Below are 18,270 nucleotides of genomic sequence, written 5' to 3' on the forward strand. Positions count from 1 at the left end.
ACTCAGTTACACTTAAAAGTCCTTCATTCAACAGCTTACTTAAGTAAAATTACACAACTGATGTCAGCAAATAAGTATCAAAAGTAAATGTATTTATTATACTGAGAAAAAAGCTCTTTTGATGGGGTGGTATTACACATTCAAATATATTATATTACAGGATGATTATTACTGACCCATAAATATATCCTTTTACCGTTGTAGTTTCTTCTGCAAAACCCCAAATCTCATTAAGACATTTCTGAATATAATTACGACCTAAAAACTTTTTTTGTTTAAAAAAAGTGAAAAAAAAAAATCTGTCAGTGCAGCAAGAATTTTTACTTTTCAAAACATTTGTTTAAAATGCTCTTGAAGGCAGAGTCTGTAGCTCAACAACACAGAATGAGGCAGATTGCTGCACAAGAATTACGGAGAGAAAATATAACTGCACTGAAAATAAATTGGAATATTCTTACTGCGCTGCCAATTTTTTTCTTATTTTTACTTTCATCAAAGAAAATTTGACTTTAACGACTCAGTTACAGACTAAAGTGACTTGATAAGAAGGAGATTTTGAACATTGAGCAATGTATTATATTTTAGAAGAAAGTATAATTTTTTGTATGAAAAATCTTAAATTTTGTGCAGTGAAATATTTGTCCTTGAAATGTAGTGAAGCAGCATTAAAAGGAAGAACTCAAGTGAAGTACAAGTAGCTCAGAATTGTACTTAAGTACAGTACTTGAGCAAATTTACTTTCCACCATTGTTGTGAACACCTCTGGTTTAAATATCGACAGCGTACAAATGAAATAGGCCCTTGACGTGTGGTTCGTCCACAATCGTTTTATTTTGAAAGATTTAAACGGAAGTTTTTTGTTGCTTAGAGACGAGGTTGGGAAACACTCCGGAGTTAGCGAGAATAGCGTAGACGCTACAACAACAACAAAACTGTGGATATATGATGTTTTGTGTTCACCGGACATCGTGTCGTCATTGAAGATGTCAAGCCGGGATCCTTTCCCCGCTCCAAAGTTTGAAAACGGATTCACACTTAGTGGTTTCAGACCGCGGCAGGTGCGTTTTTCTACTGATAACAACCTGTCTGATATTCATTGTACCCAAACAATACATAAGCTAAAGGCTAAACTATGTGTTCAAAATACACATTTGATCCTGAAAGTTATTTTTAAACTGGACATAAAGCACTTTTTCCCCCTAATTAAACATATAAAAGGTCAGATGTCTAACATACTATAAACTTATATTGTTTTGAATGAACATAATCCACTATTACCTGTCTTTGTTTAATTCCCGGAAATTAGTTACGTATTCAAATTAATCTGCAAGGGGACCCTGTGACAAAAAATTAGCTGATGGCCTTCTGTTATCACCCAGCTGATGTTTAATTTGATTAAACACAAATCAGTTTAGGAATATGCAACATTTAAGCACAAAACTGAAATAATGAAGGTTTTAAAAATAGATTTTGACACAAGGTCCTTCTTCAAGACATTCAAAAGAGCTATTAAACACATCAGCCTAGATACTTCAGGGAAAGAAATGTTTCAGTTTACTATTTAAACTCTTGGACAAAACTCAATTTTTATCGTACCCCAAATACAGTCACAAAAATAGTCCCACATCTCTCTGAGGTTCTCCTTTAAGCAAACTGTACTTCCAAACATTTTCAATTTTGAATAACACATTTTGATTTTATGGCGTTTTTTTCAGTATGGTATTACCTAAAGCAACATGCTGGTGTGACATGTTTGAGCTCAGTCATTGTTGGCTCATTATGTGGATTAAAAGTAACAAAATTAATATCTTTGGAGAATAAAACCAAATAATACAGTTATCAATTATTGGTGAGCCCTATTGCAGCTATATGTAGTCTACTACATTCGCAGGATTTTATTCTAAAGCATAAACACTTTTTGAAAACTATCACCTGAAATTCATCAGTCCAGGTCTTAAGATGATGTCCATTTGCTGTCCATTTCATCAAATAGATATCATTTCTTTGTAAATTTGGAAATCATTTTTCCTCCTTTCCCATTGTGCAGAGAAAAACACATGATAAACCAACACACATCGCCCAAACAGAGGAACCCTGGAGTCGCCTCCATGATACAGCCACTTTGGCTAGCACCCGACGGAGTGTTATGCATTGCGAGCGTCAGGTAAGCTCCAGGGAACGTGATTTCGACCTTCACTTATGAAACTAAAAAAATATTTCACGGCAAACGGACCCTCAGTACTTTGAATGCACCGCTCTTTTCTTGAGCTCAGGCTCCAAATGACAGCCTTGACTTCCAGCTGAAGTCGGTCTACGATCACAACAAGGACTTCTTCCGGAGTAAGAACCAGATTTTATTCCAGAAGGAGACGATCTCTGAGGACAACAGGTGGGCGTTTGTAATAACAAGGTCAGGCTGGAGTTTAATTCAACCATGTTAACTTATCACGTTTCATGTTATTTTGCAGGAAACAGGAAAACGTCCATCAGGACATGCTGGAAAAGGAACAAAAGAAAGAAATCCAAGTGTGGGTTGACCCACAGAGGCGCTCCATTTACAGCATCAAGTGAAGCACAGGTGGAGTTCAGTGAAATTATAATTCCCAAATTTATCATCATAGCAGATAATGTCTGCGTCTAGAAACTAACATTAACAAACCTAATGCTTCTGATTCAAATCTTAGACGGGTGCAATTGACTCCAACCTAAACCCACTGAGTCTGGAGAAAATCTGGCTTTGTCTGGAGCAAAGTGTGTCCCAAATACCAATGCAATGTCCTATTTTTCCTCAACAAGCATTTTCAAACAAGCGCTACGCCGTGGAGAATGATGGCAGCTTCTATTAACCATGAAGTTTCCAGTACTACTATCCCTAACTGCTACCAACATCAACAAATAAAGGAATTCTTTCAGTGCATTTTTTTACCGCTTGTGTTTTTCCAAATGACATACATTAAAAACGGAATACTGAAAGGTGATTCATGGAAAGCAATCACTGTGAAAAATGGATGCTTTTCCTCTTAGATTTCAGAATCACTTTAACCACAAAACTCTCAATAAACACCAAAGAAAACTGCACAGAAGAATAAAACAATTGAATAAAAATAAACACTTACCTCACTCATCTGTCACATTACTGTGATATTTAAATGACCAACTAGCTATTTAATGAAGGTTCAAAGTTAATGTATATTTCTACATAGTTTGGCTTTTAATGCAAAATAATGCCGCTGTTTGTAGGTGATGTTACTTTTGATTTTACGTCTGTGCAGATAGCCCCCAAATTTTATACACATTTAGGCAGAGTATCTCATGTAACACATTCCTATTGTCTTCGTATTTTCTGACGTTTAATCAAAATAGCATGAAGGTATTTTGCATGCAAAAACTTCTTTTGTATTTTCCAGAAAATATCGTTGCCTATTTAATGCCGCACTGCATACCGAAGCGGTATTCAAGCCAAGCACACATGGTATCAGATATTTAATGAATATTCTAAATAAATATTAAACAAAACAGCAGAATATTTTATTCAAATATATAAACATATTAACTGTTAATACAAAATATGTTTCATCTCTTCCTTATCAAAAGAGTTGACACATTGCTGCAAGTGAATGTTGATGATCTGTTTAAGACCTTTCCCCAGCACAAAATTACAGTTCTCTTTCAAAGGTTCATATAGAATATTGTATCTGAAATAACTGAACAGAAATTCATTTTCATAAATGAGTAACATCACTTTCAGTTTAACAGTCATATATCTTGAACTCAATGAAGTGGAAACCAAGTGAACCCAGGCAGGTCAGGTCAGCCTGGTGGATTCATGCCCGGGCTTTTCTTTGGAGACACCGTCTAATGAAAGCCCTTTCATCCCATTGGTTCGGGGGAAGCATGTGGGCGCCGTTATGGACACACAGGATGGTCATCTCCTCAGCGTACTGAAGATTCTGCAGCAGCTGAAGAAAAACACAGCAGGGGAGAAGGTTCAGGAAAACAAAGAGCACAGAGTCTCGTGGGTGCACAAACATAATACAGCAGACACACAGCTTCACACAAAACATTTTAAACCTGCATTAGCTGACTTTTTGGCCACAAAGCTACAAGCTGTAAACACAACACTGAAAGGGTATCAGATTTTAAGTTGATAAAGCAAACAGTTTCCTATTTACACATCCATACAGATATGAAGCAACATTAACATTCATTTAGAGCCATGTTTCTGGCTACCTGATGAATGTAAGTCCAAAATTCACTCTATTTTAATTCAGTTTTTTGCCTCTACCACCTCCTGAAGGAAATGTCTGCCTCTTTAGCTTCTAAAGGCTGAGCAGGTAGTTTACAGTGGATTGTAGCATTTTTCGCTGAATACAGCTGCCTGCTGCGGCTCGAAACGATGCAGAGTGACCCAAAACAGTTGAGTTGTGGTCAGACATAACAATATTGATAATAGCCACTTTAGCAAAGCAAAATATATAACATGTTCACAGATGCACACACACACACACACACACACACACACACGCACGCACAAAATGAGGTCAGTCTCTTGTTGCCATCTGACCTCTCACTGATTAGGAGGTAAAAAAGCTCACTTTAGGGGTTATGAAGAAGTACTGGGATGTTGTCTCTTTGCAGGCTGTACGGACCACAATGTCAAAAACTCTTCTCTCATTTACAGGATCCATTCCCTACACACAGAAGACAGACAGACTCAGTAACATCCGCATAAGTCAGCAGTGACTGTTGTATTAATTCCTGCGAGATGCTCAAGAAATGAAGGCATGCAAATGGGTGAACAAAAAATAAATAAAATCAATCAATATTTGTAAACTCAGTTAAATTTTGTTATAAAATCATTGAACACAGGAGGAGTCTATAAAATCCTGGTCCCTTCAAATCGGCCTGTGTTAATGTTTTGTTTTGTTTGAGGATGGATAAGTTGAGGAAGTGAAAATTTTGCTGCTTTGCTAACAAATTATTTTATTGAAGTAAAAGCTCACTTTTTTAAATCATTTAAAAAAAAAAAAAAAAAGAAAAAAAAACCCAATCCAATATGAAACAGGATTCATACATTTTCCCTGTATGTATCTGTTTATCATCTGAAGATACTGCGTTATTACCTACATTACATTCTTGCCTAAATCTGGTGGAAAGTTGGGCCATGACCTGAGGAACCAGCGCTTAATTTTCGGTGCAGTTTCGACCCTACAGCGCCACTCCATGGCCATTTATAAAACACTTTACATTCTGACTCGTGAATCTTAAAATTTGAGACATAGAAAATTTTTTATTTTTTCCTGTAGTCAGGGTGTATCATGCTTCTTTTCCACCTCATTGAAATGTTCTGCTCCTTTTCTATTTTCATACTTTGGTACTGTCCCTTAATTATATGTACTGTATTTCTGAGCAAAAAACCCGCAAAGCTTTTTTTAAGCCATTTTAGCTCATTCCTCTCCCAGTTTTTTTTTTAGTTTTTTTTTTTAATATACACACTTGGATTATTTTTTACATAATTGCTCATTTAATTGCCCGGCACTTATCATTTCACAGACTGTTGTTAAAACATCATAACAAACTCTCGTCTTTAGTTAGAGTGTGTTGTAATCTGTTGAAACTGAACGTAATATACCGTCTTGACCACAGAGACTGAAGTGGTTTTGTATTGCTTGTACAATTAAACAAACCCCGTGCCTGGTTTTCGTGGCAATATTTGCAGTAGCTTCAGATGAAGCTCAGTTTTTATGTTCATATAGCCAATAAGGAAAAGCTGTTATGACTCTGCGTGTGTGTGTGTGTGTGTGTGTGTCGGCGTGTGAGCACCACCTGGTTGATCTCATCCACCACTCTGAAGGGGCAGCGGTTGAGCTCCTGCAGGGCCATGAGGTAGAGCATTGTGGAGACGCTGCGCTCTCCTCCGCTCTGATGGTAGGCCGTCAGCTCGTGGAGCTGAGTGCTGCTGTGAAACTTCACCCGTATACGGATCCCATATTTGTCATACTCTTCCTGCAGTGGACAAACAGCAGTCACTGTTTTTGCTTTAGTGACCTCAAATATCACTTACAAATCATGCACATTTTGATCCAAACACATGTTCTATGAATGCTTTTAGTCTTCGCTCTCAACTCAGTTGTCTAATCTTATCGCTCACATTAAATAATTAATCTCGTCAGTACTCTCAGACCAACCAGTGGGATCAACTATTCAAAGGCAAGTTGTACGACAACTCAAAGTTTAAAACGTCTTATGTTGAGTCAGTTATACCAAATGCAGTGTGTCGTTTTGAATTGAAGAAAAATGTGTGTAAAATGAAACAATAGACATTTAGAATTTTCAATTTCATGTAATTCGACAGTGCATCCATAAAAAGAAAAAAATGTCATGAATTTGAGTATTTCACTCGTTATTACTGTATGTGTGGAATAGCTTTAAAAATTAATTAAAAAAATTAAAAAGAAGTAAATCTTAGGTTTTGATAGGGCCAAATGCATATAAAATACAATTTTATATACAATTGTGCTCAATTCAGTAAATAAAAGGAAATGGCCACTAAAATCATCCTTTGACCCTGCGATATCAGATCAAGAGTGTGTGTCTGCATTTACCTCATTCTCTGCGTGCAGATCAACCTCTCCGGCACACTGCATGGAGCGAAAGAAGTCACTGAACTTCTCATTTATCTGTTCAACCAGCTGCTTCAGAGGGTTCAGCCAGCGTTCCTTAGCCTGTGACACAAACAAAGTCACTATACACACATTTATACACAGGATGACCATTCTGTCATACCAGAAATGACAGACTGAACCATTTTTCTGTGAAAAAAAAAAAAAAAAAGTCATGCACCTCTGATATGTTCTGTCGGTAGGCGTTCAGCGCGTTGCTCTGATCTTCCAGCTCTTTCTCCAGATGTGTGATCTCCAGCTCTCTACTGCTATATTCGTCAACAACCTTTGCAGCAGAGAGGATTAATGTGACTAACATTTACACTCTGGAAAACGTACGAAAGCCAACGATAAAGAAACCGCTGAGCATAAAATGGCTTATATGTTCTGATCGCACTTTCCTGTAGAGATCAAAAAAAAAAAAAAGGCAGTTTCAAGTTCTAATGTTTCGAAATCACATTTTCCTAACACGAGCATTGTAAATATTGTGTGCATTGCTACAATTTTAAAATCATGACTTTACTGATACTTAACATGATTTTTGAAGAAGCCACTTGCAGTTGTGGAAAAATTAAAATAAAAATCCTCCTTCCTCCAAAAAAAAATAAAAAAAAAAATTTCTTAACAGATTTCCAGAACAAATAATTCTGGCCTGGTTAAAGCAAGGTCAGAATTTCTACTCTGCCTTAAGAAAATTAAGTCATAATTATGATTTATTTATTTATTTATTTTTAAACTGAGCTCTCGTTGTGCAAATTAAACCCTGATTCTCACGTTATCTTACACTTTCACTGAGTCCAGTGAAGCACTCGGCTCTGGACCGCTCCTCATTCAGCATGGCATCAATCTCGTCCAGTGTGTCAGGCAGCTTGCTGAACGCCTGCATTAACAAAAAACAAGAACAATTAACACTTTATGAACTATCATTAATAATATTTTTATGCCTCCACAGCTGTCATTAGCCGGCGTGACAGGATCATAGTCTATAGGGAGTATAGAAGGGGAGGCTTGTTTCATGTATTCAGTGGTAAGACTGCGATAAACACTAACATTACGCAGGTCTTCAGGTAAGGACTCATCAGGCTGCATCGTACACATGGACTTTGCTCTCTTCAACAGGTCTTTGCATTGTTCTGTCAGCTGGACCTTCCTCTGCTCCAGACGGTTGCATTTTTGCTGCAAGAACACATGGACAGTTCACATAAAACCAGTGAGATCTAACAAGGAGTAGATCGGGAAATAAATGAAGGAATATCATGGACACCCCAGCAGGGTGGACAGTTGCTGACATGGGGACTTTGTCTCCTGGTCCTCTCAGTGAGCAACACGTTATCAACCTAGCTTGACTCCGTGACTTTGTGAATGTACATAAACGTGTATGTGAAACATTTACATCAGTGGCCTTAAGTACAGAGGCGCCTTCTCTGCAGTCATTCTCCAGCTTGATCTTCTCTGCTGTCAGCCCCACGGTCTCCAAAGCCAGGTACACCTTCTCCATAGTCAGCGTGGCTCTCAGCTACAGACGATGGACAGACAAGAAAAACAGAGGGACCAATGAGAGTCAGACACTTGAAGACAAACAAAAGGCAGAGGAAGATCATGAGGACAGGTTTACATTTTTATAACAAGACATGAAAAAAACAATATTCTTAAAAACCTGTTATCAAAATATCAGAAATGGTCTCTCTCACGGTTTAATTCATTAACAATGTAAGTTTGATATAATGTCAGCTAGAAGGTAGAGTTATGGTGCAATAGAGACAGATATAGTATGAAAAACTCTGAAGGGAGGTGGGTGCAGTCAGAAAAAATTCCCAATGGTGAAGTATAAGTAAGTAATAAGTAAGAGAAGAAAAAAAAAAAACAACAGGCTATTGGAAAATATTTAAATTAAAAACGTCATCTTATCACAGCTATGAAATGTAATGCAGTGATATACAGGATCGTAGTTATAAATTTATTTATCTGTACCTTCATTTGGGCCATGAACGCTGCGACTATGGACACCTTCTGGGAATTGACTGCTCCAATTTTCTCTTTTGTCTCCTCTTCAATCTTCCTCAGATCAATAACACTCTGCTCCATCTGCCTGAGACTAAACACGTGGGAAGAGGGAGTTACACCGATTCTTAAAATCTGGATTCACCAAACTAATGCACCTTTACAGGGATGATCTAATACTTGAATTACATATGTAAAAATATGACATGATAGAGAGGAAAACTTTCAGCGCATGTTTTAGTAGTCCTTGAGACCTTTTAAGACAGATTTACCTGTCCTGTTTGGTACTGATTTTCTGCTCCAGTTGTCTCTTTTTGACCTTTAGTTCTGAGAGACGCTTCTTCTCTGCCAACAATTCATTGTCACGGCGATCCAGGGCGGTTAATTCCTTCTGCAGGGCCTCCATCCGTTCATCAATGTCTTGTAACTTCAACTCACATGCCTGGTCACAGTGGGGGTTAACAGCTAAACTCAACCAGCATATTGAAATTTCTCAAGGTACTGTACTGGTAGAGAAATGCCAGATACCAAATTTACAAATCATTGGAGTTGAAGAAAAGGGTTTGGCCTGTGCGTCCACATTTGTTCAAGTGTCTCACCTTCATCTGCTGCTCCAGCTGCCGTTTCTCTTCAGTGTCCACAGTGATAGTAAGATACTGGGAAGGGTGCACTGCAGAGTTACTGGTGCTAATCTTGTTGGAGTAAAAGGACCTCTTCACTGTGTACCTCTCCTCTGTTGTGTATAACACCCTGAGGTAGGGCTCCTCAATCACCTTGGAGAAACAAAATGGACAGAAAGACTCAGGTCAGCAGAGATACTGCTTATGCAACTTAAATTAGACAGTAATTAAAATGCATCATCGATTAAAACACAGTCCAATTAAATTTTTAACTCAGCAACTAATTTCTTTGACATCAAATTGAAGAATGACTCTTGAATCTGACATCTCTGAAACGCATCTCTGCATTCTGTTCTGAGAAACTGAATCATGCAGGAAGAGGAACGTACTGTTTTAATCATGTCTTTGGTTTGATCATTGCCCACAGGGACGTCATGCACCTTGTACTGGTGACAGAGGTAACTCATCACCTCATCAGGGGCATCAAACATCTCACGCAAGTAGGTGAAGAATCCGAAACGCCTGCAAAAAAAAAAAAAAAAAAATTATACACACACACACACACACACACACACACACACACACACACACACACACACACACACACACAAACACACACAAACATATACACACAAAAATTAAAAATAAGAAAGTACATATAAAAACAGAAAAGCAACAGTCACAGACAGAGACACAATTACACAAATAAACAGACACACACAAATAAATACAGTTTATGTTGACCTTATACTTCATTACACTCAACCGATTCATTTTCTCTCACCTCAGGGACTCAATATTTCGGGACGGCTGCCGCTTAGAACACGATTCTTCCGGAGCAGAAATGGAGTTCACCTTCAAGTTCTTCTTGTCACGGACCTAAGGTTCAGGACAGATCCAATTAATATTTCTTTGATTTGGGAGATTAAAAACTGGATTTCCCACACAAAATTAGGATTTGCCTGACGTTAACTATATTAACTTATTGCAAACTATAATTTGCAATAAGAACAATTTTCATCCTCGACTCAGAGACAACACGACAATACTCTGCAGCACCCTGACCTCGGCCATGAAACTCTCCATGTCGTCTTTCCTCTGGAAGACAAAGGCACGCAGGTCATGGAATGGGATGTGATTTTCCACATACTTAGCAAAGTGATGATCTCTCACATTAATCTGAGGAATAAAGAAAGAAATAGCATTAAGACCCCATAAATGATATTAGCATTACCATCACAATACTGACCACTAAATTACCAGGCTTCAGTTTCTGAAGGGAAAATGGCCTAAATAACTTACTCAAAATTTGCTTAACATTTGTTGCTAAGAGAAGAATTCTCCCCAGTTACAAATGAATAAAATCAACAAAGCCAATCCCAACCCTTAGCACTGAACACATCTGTCTCGTGCTGTCATCCTGTTATATGAACATGTACACATCATGGTAATACTTTACTTTAACCACTCTGAACTATTAAGGATTGGTATATAACACACTATAATGTAGTTGTAAGCAGATCTGAGGACATTTGGGAGTCCACTAATCACAGGGTTGGTGGTTCGATCCCCCAGCTCCTCCTGTCCAAATGCTGAAGTGTCCTTGGGCAAGACTCTGAACCCCAGATTGCTCCAAATGGTCCAGCAGCACCTAGCATGGTAGCTCGCTGCCATCGTTGTGAGAGTGTGTGTGTGAATGAGTGAGTAAGAGGCAAATTGTAAAGTGCTTTGGAAAAAAGGCGCCATATAATGCTGTCATTTACCATTTGTGTGTGTTTATTAATGTACAGTATTTATCAACACTTATAACTTCTAAGAGGAGACATCTTATATTATTACAGATTTGTTTTACTATATAGTCATTCATCTGTTTATACACCAGCCTGCACTAATGGGGGCCCACAGGAGAAGTTATTGGTGATGACAAAATAATACATTAATAATTACTTAATGTGCTTACAACTACATTAAAATGTGTTATTAAACCATTTATTAAATACTGCTAAATGATGCTAAATAGGGCAGTTAAAGTGAAGTATTACCCACCACCAGCATCATGGGCTCATGGACATTCCCTTTAAAAAGGTGTCTGTTCTGTCTGAGCCACTGGAGAGCAGTATGTGTGTCCCGGTGGCGTCCTTGCAGCTTCCTCTCCTTGGCGTTCATCATGTTGTTCATGTCATTGAGCTTTTTCTTGAACTCTGGCAATAAAAATGAATGAACATAATCTACATGAAACACACTCTGTGTTTGACTTGACACAGGCGGAGTCCAAGTACCTGAGTGACTAGCATTATAATGTTTAATGTGATTCATAATTAGATCTTTCTTTGTGTAAAGATTTTCAGAGAACACTGTATAGTGTGTGGGAAAAACTCACTCGCAGTTTCACCACAGAGCTTGTCCCTTTCCCTGCTAAGGTCAGCTTTCTCTCCTTTGATCTTGGCTCTCTCCTCCTGGATGCTTCTCAACTCGACATTGATAGCATTGATCTGCGGTGTCACGTCTGGTTGATCTCCAACTTTGGCAAGCTCTGCCTTCAAGTCCTCAATAGTCCGTCTGGTGTTGCTGATTCGCTTCTGGTGGTCTTCCTCCTCCATCTGCTTCAGTCTCAGTGTTTGTTCAATATCTTCAATCTGTAGAGAAGAGTTGTCATTCATTATGAAAAACATGTAGCTGCAGATAAAGTCTACTCTATACTCTGATAAAGGGACACTGGACAGGAAAAGCTAGCAACATAAAATATATGCAGTAGGCTCATGACATAAATATAAATAAAAATAAAATTTATAAAAAATATAAAAAATACAAAAAAATACTGATTATATCCTTCAAATGGTATTTGCCTTTTGTATCTCTTCTGTACTTGATACAAAGATAAGGATAAAATATTGTCAAATTAACTGAAATCATTTAGGAAATTTTCAAAATATAATTTGCTGTCATTGATTAAAGCACTCAATAAATGTGAAGTGTGAAGGAAGTATAAAATGAGAAATACAAAAAGACAACATTCTTGGCTGCTGAATCTGTTCACTCCCAAAATCAATCTCTTGTTCAATCGTATCTAAAAAAGAATAATAATAAATGCATATTGCAAATCAATGGTAGACACAAATCCAAATTTGACTTTTATTCATTGGGTTTTTCTCCCCATTCTTGTTTCTTTTTATTACAACAAGAAAATCTACAGTTATTCTAAGATAAAAGCAACAGGCTTAAATAAATAAATTGTCATCCACGGACGACACCATAGATTACGTTTTTCCAGGGCTGTTGAGGGCTGATTCTCTTCATCCTTCTCAGTAAAAAGAAAGCGCGTCTCACCTCTTTGTGTTTTCGATCCAGCTGATCTTGTTTCTGTTTGCACTTGTTTGAGGCTTCTTTGATGGCGGCAGTCTGAAAAACATCAAGGTCATCATTGCCATCAGGATATCACAAATATCTCACTGCTGTTTTCATTCTGCTACAGAAAAAACATGCTCAAAAAAAACCTAGCCTTTGATTTTTGACGACTTTAAACCTCCTTTCAAAAGCTTTATGATTTAATTTAATTATTCGTGCTTCAAATTCAGTAAAGGTGTATTTAAGAAATAGACTGTGTAAAATGGTGGCGGGATGCTCAAGTGTCACACTCAAAAATCTCTAAACATTTTTAATATGCATTTTTGTGGGCAGCATAATGCTCTTAATCATTTATAATTCACTTACAACAACTCGTGAAAAATCCCTTAATGGATGCCCAAAAAGGCTTTCCATAACACCATTTAACTGCACTTACTACACTGTAGGTGCCAAATTAGGGCCTATCAGTGAAAGTTAATGCCTACTTCATTTGTACGAACAGGTTATAAAATTATTTTATTATCATTATTATTTTATTTCTAAATAAGGCTGAAAGTAAACAAATTCCATTAAAGCCTTCTACATGTGTGCAAAACAGTAACACATCACTGCCCATATTTCTTCTTTAAGACCCAACTGCCATACTTCAGACATTTCATTCAAAGTGTAACAATATTGGCTCTTTCACCTTTGCCTTTATTTGTGCCTCAGTGGGCTTCAGCTGGTTGTCAATCTGTTGAATCTTCCTCAGCATAGGTGCCTGGGCCTGCCTCTGGGCAGAGAGCTGCTTTTTGGCCTCATCTCGCTCCCTCTTCACACCCTCAAGCTCCTTACGGGTGGTCTCATACTCCTAATCCCTCAGGGAAACAGGGACAGAGCTAACACAGTCAAAGAATTTAGTTTTACCCTGACTAAATACTGTGTTTATTTGTCTCTCTTTCTTGTGCACAGTGTTTCGTTTCAGCCACTCACCACCCACGGTTTCTTCTTCTTGAGCAATTTAATCACATCCAGATGCCTCTTCTTTTCATAGTAACGGTTCACATCATGTTTGTTCCTTTCATTCCTCTGCTTGGCCTTCTCTAAGAAGTTGGCCTTTTCTTTCACGATGTTCTAAAGGGAAACAAACCACCGACAACCCTGAAAAACCTAGAAGAGTCTGAGGCAAAGCTGCATTTACATGTTTTTAATATGGAAGAAAAAGTTAAATAATCGATGGTGTAAAATTGTATAATTTTGTTCTTTTTAAAAACTGTAGAGTGGTGACAGACATTACAGAATGCACAGGAATGATGTTGACGGAAATAGATATACAAAAAACTGTTTAATTTTGTTCTTGTATTTTTTTTTATATAGCTCTAGAAAAGGCATTCATTTTTCAACAAAAATGTCTGTATGTCTCTGTTGTATGACTGGGATGGGACAGAAGAAACTGGCACAAGCTGTAGCTGTTCATGTCCATATAAAGCTTTTTGTTTACCTCCAGGTCTCGTTCTTTGTTGCGGAAGTTTTTGAGCTCACAGTGGTACTCGTACATCTCTGGTGGTCCCACTGACTTCTCAGTTGCCTCCAGCAACTCAATTTTGGACATCTTGGCAAACTCTCCCACTTTTTCCTGTGAGGATAAACCAACCACATCAGCAGAAAAGTGGAAAACAGTGAGGCAAGTTTTAAATTGACGTTGCATTTAAGAACCATTAGGGTTCTGACTTGTTCTTTGAAGAATGAACTGGTATAGTAATTTGCAAAACTGCACAAATAATTCTTGGGCTGTTTAACTCTCCTACCTTGTCACAGGATTAATTAAGCAGACTGAACTGCATAGAATATTTGGGGTAGGAAAATTCTAATTAGCTGCCCACGGGCAGGCTTGTACCACAGTGATAAAAACATACCTGAGGCAGAAACTGGCAGAGGTTGCTGACTTGGATCTGCAGAGCTTTGACCTCCTCTTCCACCGTTTTTTGGTTACAGTGTCTTCCATTCAGCATCCACAGAGACTGATTATTCTCCACATGGATCTCTCTGTTAATCACTACATTACCACCACTCTTGTGCCTTGAATAACAACAAGGAGTGTGATTTGACAATCAGATACATCCAGCACTAAGAAAAATTGACTTAATGTAATCATTATTTATAAAGTCATTGTATGGCTGATTTAACACTGGTAAACAGTATAACAGTAGTATCATTTGAGGTGGAACTGACTGTATTTTTAAAATGCTGAATTACGTTAACAAGATTAATATTTCTTGATTTCTAAACAGATTCCCCTGGAACTTCTGAACAAATGGATTTCACCTATCTAAAAGCTTTGTTAGTTGAACTAAACTAACAGTGCGTGTCTGCAATCTATTTCAGATGACTCACAGTTCAATCTCAATAGATCCTTTATTGCAGCCACGTTTGACATAAAGTCCAACCTAAAGGAAGAAAAAAAAATTCCTTTTAACAATCGTCCGAATTGTAATTAAATTATTTGTCAGGTAAAATAACTGTATAACAATTGTACGGGGTGACACTGGTGCAGGGAGATGAGAAAAAACCAACACATGCAGTGCAAGAGAAGAATGAATGACATTCAAATAACAAATAACAGCTGTGCTGTTGTTTCAGCTGAAACCCTACCTATCAACTTTGTATTTTGCAAATAAGTTACTCACTGGCCTTCTGGAAAGAAACCAAGGCCTGATCAAGTTCTGAGTGTATCTACCAGTGGCTGTGTTACTCTGCTGTTTACCTTATCACCCCTGCCCAGGATAGCGGTCTTGCCAGCCAGACCCAGACAGATTGCACAAACAATGCTGGACTTGCCAGTTCCATTGGCTCCAACAATCATGTTCAGATTAGGTCCAGGATACACCACAGAGTAGTCATAGGTCCTGTGGAAGTACAAAGTAGATATTTAAAGTTTTCCTGCAGTGTTTTACAACAGAGGCAGGCCACCTTGCCTGAAATAAAGGCGACCTCTACTAACATCATAAAAATTAGTATAATTTTATGAATTAAAACATTAATCCTATGAGAGCTGGAGTACCACTTCATGCAGCAAATATCATCTAACAAGTGTGGCTATTGTTTAGGCTCTCATCTACTGACTAAACTGATCACGGGACAAGTCACTTTGGGCCTCACCACCTCTGCTAATCAATTTAGTAGGGGAAATGCTGCAATTGCCTTGCTTTGATGAAAATATTAAATGCTAAACATTTGGTTATTTAGGTGCATCACCTGGCTGTCTGAGAGGTCAGATAAAGACTTTCCTGTTGCAATGACAAGGGGCTTTTTACGTCCCGTTTAGGCCCCACTAGCCTTAACTGGAAGGCAGGGAGACAAAGCTCTTACAACACACACAATCCCTCAGACTTTAGGTTGTACTAATTAAAGTGTCTTGACAGCCAGAACACACCACGCTGAAGAAACATCTTTCTGTATTTAATCCTAACCTTCCACTTTTTTGTTCATTTCGGAGGCTGTAGTTTGTGGGAGACACGAGATATGTTTTGAAACACAGATAAGTGACAAGTTTATTTTAAATGTCCTGCCCAATACATTACAAGGGCAAAAATGTGTATTTATGTTGTGGGTTGTGTATAGACAAATTAATACTGCCCGAGATATCATTTTTTAAAACTCTCAAACAAAATTGTCAGTATCAGCCTCAAAAATCCTGTATTGGTTGAGCTATAGTTTGTTTTGCTGCTGAAGTGTATTCACTGTACGCCATAGTGTTTCTAAGATTGAGTACATTCTAACTATTTAGTAGGGTAGACTACTCTATTTTATAGACTAAACATTTATTAATTATTTACTGTTACAAATGTGTGGACAAAATATTAAAAACACTTCTCAGTGTAAAGCAAGTCAGGTCCCCGGCCTCCTTAAATGGCCTCAAAAATGACCTTGAAGTTGAATTAGCATCTCTCTAAAACAGTACCAACAAAAGCTAAACATTGTAACATTCAAAAAAGGGAGACTTGTGTCAGGACTGTTGTGTCAGACTGAAGTTGTTTTTGCAAGGTGTACCTGATGAACTGGCAACTGAATGTACAGTACTGGTCAAAAGTTTTAGGTACTTTAGAAGTTCTTATCCATCATGCAATAACGTCGGGGAGGCGTCTGATCGCTTCCCAAAATGTGTTCTGCAGCATGACGACGACCCCGAACATGCAGCCAGAGTCATAAAGAGCTAAATTCAGCATCAAGAAGAACAAGGAGTCGCCCCCCTCAGGAGCCCTAATCTCAACATCGCGGAGTAAGTCTGGGATTACATGAGGAGACAGAGGACACTGAGACAGCCTAAATCCACAGAAGAACTGAGGCAAGTTCTCCAAGATGCTTAGAACAACCAACCTGCCAAGTACCTTGAAAAACTGTGCATAACAGTAGCCAGGAGAATTGGTGGTGTTTTAAAGGCAAAGGGTGATCAGACAAAATATTGATTTGATTGAGTCCATCTGTATGAAGTTAACTGATAAATAATTATTTTTAAAAGCATCCTCATTTTACAGCATTTTTTTCACAAGTGCCTAAAACTTTTGCACTGTACTAAAATCAATACTGTAGAAATAGACATTATGAAGACTTGACTTGGACTCCCTTAAAGTCTGGAGACTTGATTGGGGCTCCGATCTGACTTGATTTCATCCCTTAGAGTCTTGAGATTTGACTGGAACTTCAAATATCTGACTTGGACTTGATTTTGTGGGTTGCAGAGTGAATACATCAGTTCACATGGCAGCCCTGCGTTTTCTGGTTTTTAGAGAACGCATAACACAGTTCTGCACCCATGTGCAGAGGTCAAAGCACCCAGCTATGGTGCCAGGTAGCTCTGATATGTTAGCCAGGCCGGCCAGCTATCTCTCATTTTCTTCCAGGTTGGCAGCGAAACACGTTGTTCTGTTGTTGTTGTCTGACAGCTGATGAACATTAACTCACAGGAAGTTTTTCATGGTGATGCGCAGTATGGATCCGTCCACAAAACTTTCTCCTCCGGTTGCATCGCGCTGACTGCCCGTGAACATTTTGGCGGCGCTGGCAGAAGTTTGTGAGCTGCTGTTAACGTGACTGAGTCGCCGTCGTTTGCCGGACTCCGCCATGGTTGCAGGAAAAAGGAAACGGCAGCCTACCTAAACAAGTACGGGCTCTTTCGTTCGCCCTCGCGCGCTTCGTCGAGTCGTTGCTGAGAAGCTGGTTGGACAAAGGGGGTCACGTGTATACAGACAGACGTCATTGTCAAAGCTAACGTTCATTATCGCGAGACAGTGTGTACACGCTCTCTACCGAAACTCTCTTATCCCGGAAACCTTACACTACTAATCTAGATTTAAATAGATGTAACGGTGATATTGATGATAATTGTACCTTTCGTGCGTTGGCCACTGAAACCGTTTTTCTCTTGTGCTAGAGCTTTTCTAGTACTCTGTTTTTTGTCTAATGCTACTGCTTTCAAAGTTTTATTTGAATATTTGTGTTTTGAACATGTGCTGTTTGGTTTTTATGTCTGTGATATAGATAAGTCCCAACACTACAGTGTTATCAATTTAATAATTTTAGGTTACATTCCATATTAACCGGGGAAAATTTAATAAGATTAAGCCCTGCTGCATTGTATATGAAGAAACTAAACATATGCAAAC

At 38.3% G+C, this 18,270-nt stretch overlaps 2 protein-coding genes across 2 annotated transcripts; one reads left to right on the forward strand and one right to left on the reverse strand.

Annotated features, from left to right (window-relative positions):
- The first annotated feature begins 847 nt into the window (after positions 1-847).
- On the forward strand, positions 848-2,905 carry c18h1orf194 (chromosome 18 C1orf194 homolog). The gene is made up of 5 exons (XM_040153972.1): positions 848-1,058; positions 2,048-2,164; positions 2,274-2,389; positions 2,469-2,578; positions 2,685-2,905. Exons 1-4 carry the CDS (start codon positions 984-986, stop codon positions 2,569-2,571), a joined length of 411 nt encoding a protein of 136 aa, XP_040009906.1. The 5' UTR covers positions 848-983; the 3' UTR covers positions 2,572-2,578; positions 2,685-2,905.
- A 601-nt stretch (positions 2,906-3,506) lies between these two features.
- Positions 3,507-17,832, reverse strand: smc5 (structural maintenance of chromosomes 5). Its single transcript, XM_040153735.1, has 24 exons — positions 17,570-17,832; positions 15,372-15,513; positions 15,002-15,054; positions 14,524-14,686; positions 14,109-14,243; positions 13,601-13,741; positions 13,317-13,478; positions 12,611-12,682; positions 11,664-11,919; positions 11,330-11,484; positions 10,349-10,462; positions 10,068-10,162; positions 9,673-9,805; positions 9,263-9,436; positions 8,936-9,105; positions 8,634-8,757; positions 8,056-8,178; positions 7,713-7,838; positions 7,447-7,542; positions 6,844-6,948; positions 6,606-6,725; positions 5,827-6,006; positions 4,596-4,691; positions 3,507-3,959 (listed from the first exon to the last, which is right to left on the reverse strand). Exons 1-24 carry the CDS (start codon positions 17,728-17,730, stop codon positions 3,825-3,827), a joined length of 3,231 nt encoding a protein of 1,076 aa, XP_040009669.1. The 5' UTR covers positions 17,731-17,832; the 3' UTR covers positions 3,507-3,824.
- Between the last annotated feature and the right edge of the window lie 438 nt (positions 17,833-18,270).

The sequence above is a fragment of the Xiphias gladius genome, chromosome 18, assembly GCF_016859285.1.
Source record: "Xiphias gladius isolate SHS-SW01 ecotype Sanya breed wild chromosome 18, ASM1685928v1, whole genome shotgun sequence".
Classification (NCBI taxonomy): domain Eukaryota; kingdom Metazoa; phylum Chordata; class Actinopteri; order Istiophoriformes; family Xiphiidae; genus Xiphias; species Xiphias gladius.

Bases quoted from the DNA above. Each gene is read 5' to 3' on its own strand.
- c18h1orf194 (XM_040153972.1), top strand. From the start codon at position 984: ATGTCAAGCCGGGATCCTTTCCCCGCTCCAAAGTTTGAAAACGGATTC. The intron at 1,059-2,047 runs GTGCGTTTTTCT...CCCATTGTGCAG, and splicing joins GTGGTTTCAGACCGCGGCAG to AGAAAAACACATGATAAACC. The intron at 2,390-2,468 runs GTGGGCGTTTGT...GTTATTTTGCAG, and splicing joins ACGATCTCTGAGGACAACAG to GAAACAGGAAAACGTCCATC.
- smc5 (XM_040153735.1), bottom strand. From the start codon at position 17,730: ATGGCGGAGTCCGGCAAACGACGGCGACTCAGTCACGTTAACAGCAGC. The intron at 15,514-17,569 runs GTGAGTTAATGT...GTACTTCCACAG, and splicing joins ATCACCATGAAAAACTTCCT to GACCTATGACTACTCTGTGG. The intron at 13,479-13,600 runs GTGAGTGGCTGA...CTGAGGGATTAG, and splicing joins AGAAGAAGAAACCGTGGGTG to GAGTATGAGACCACCCGTAA.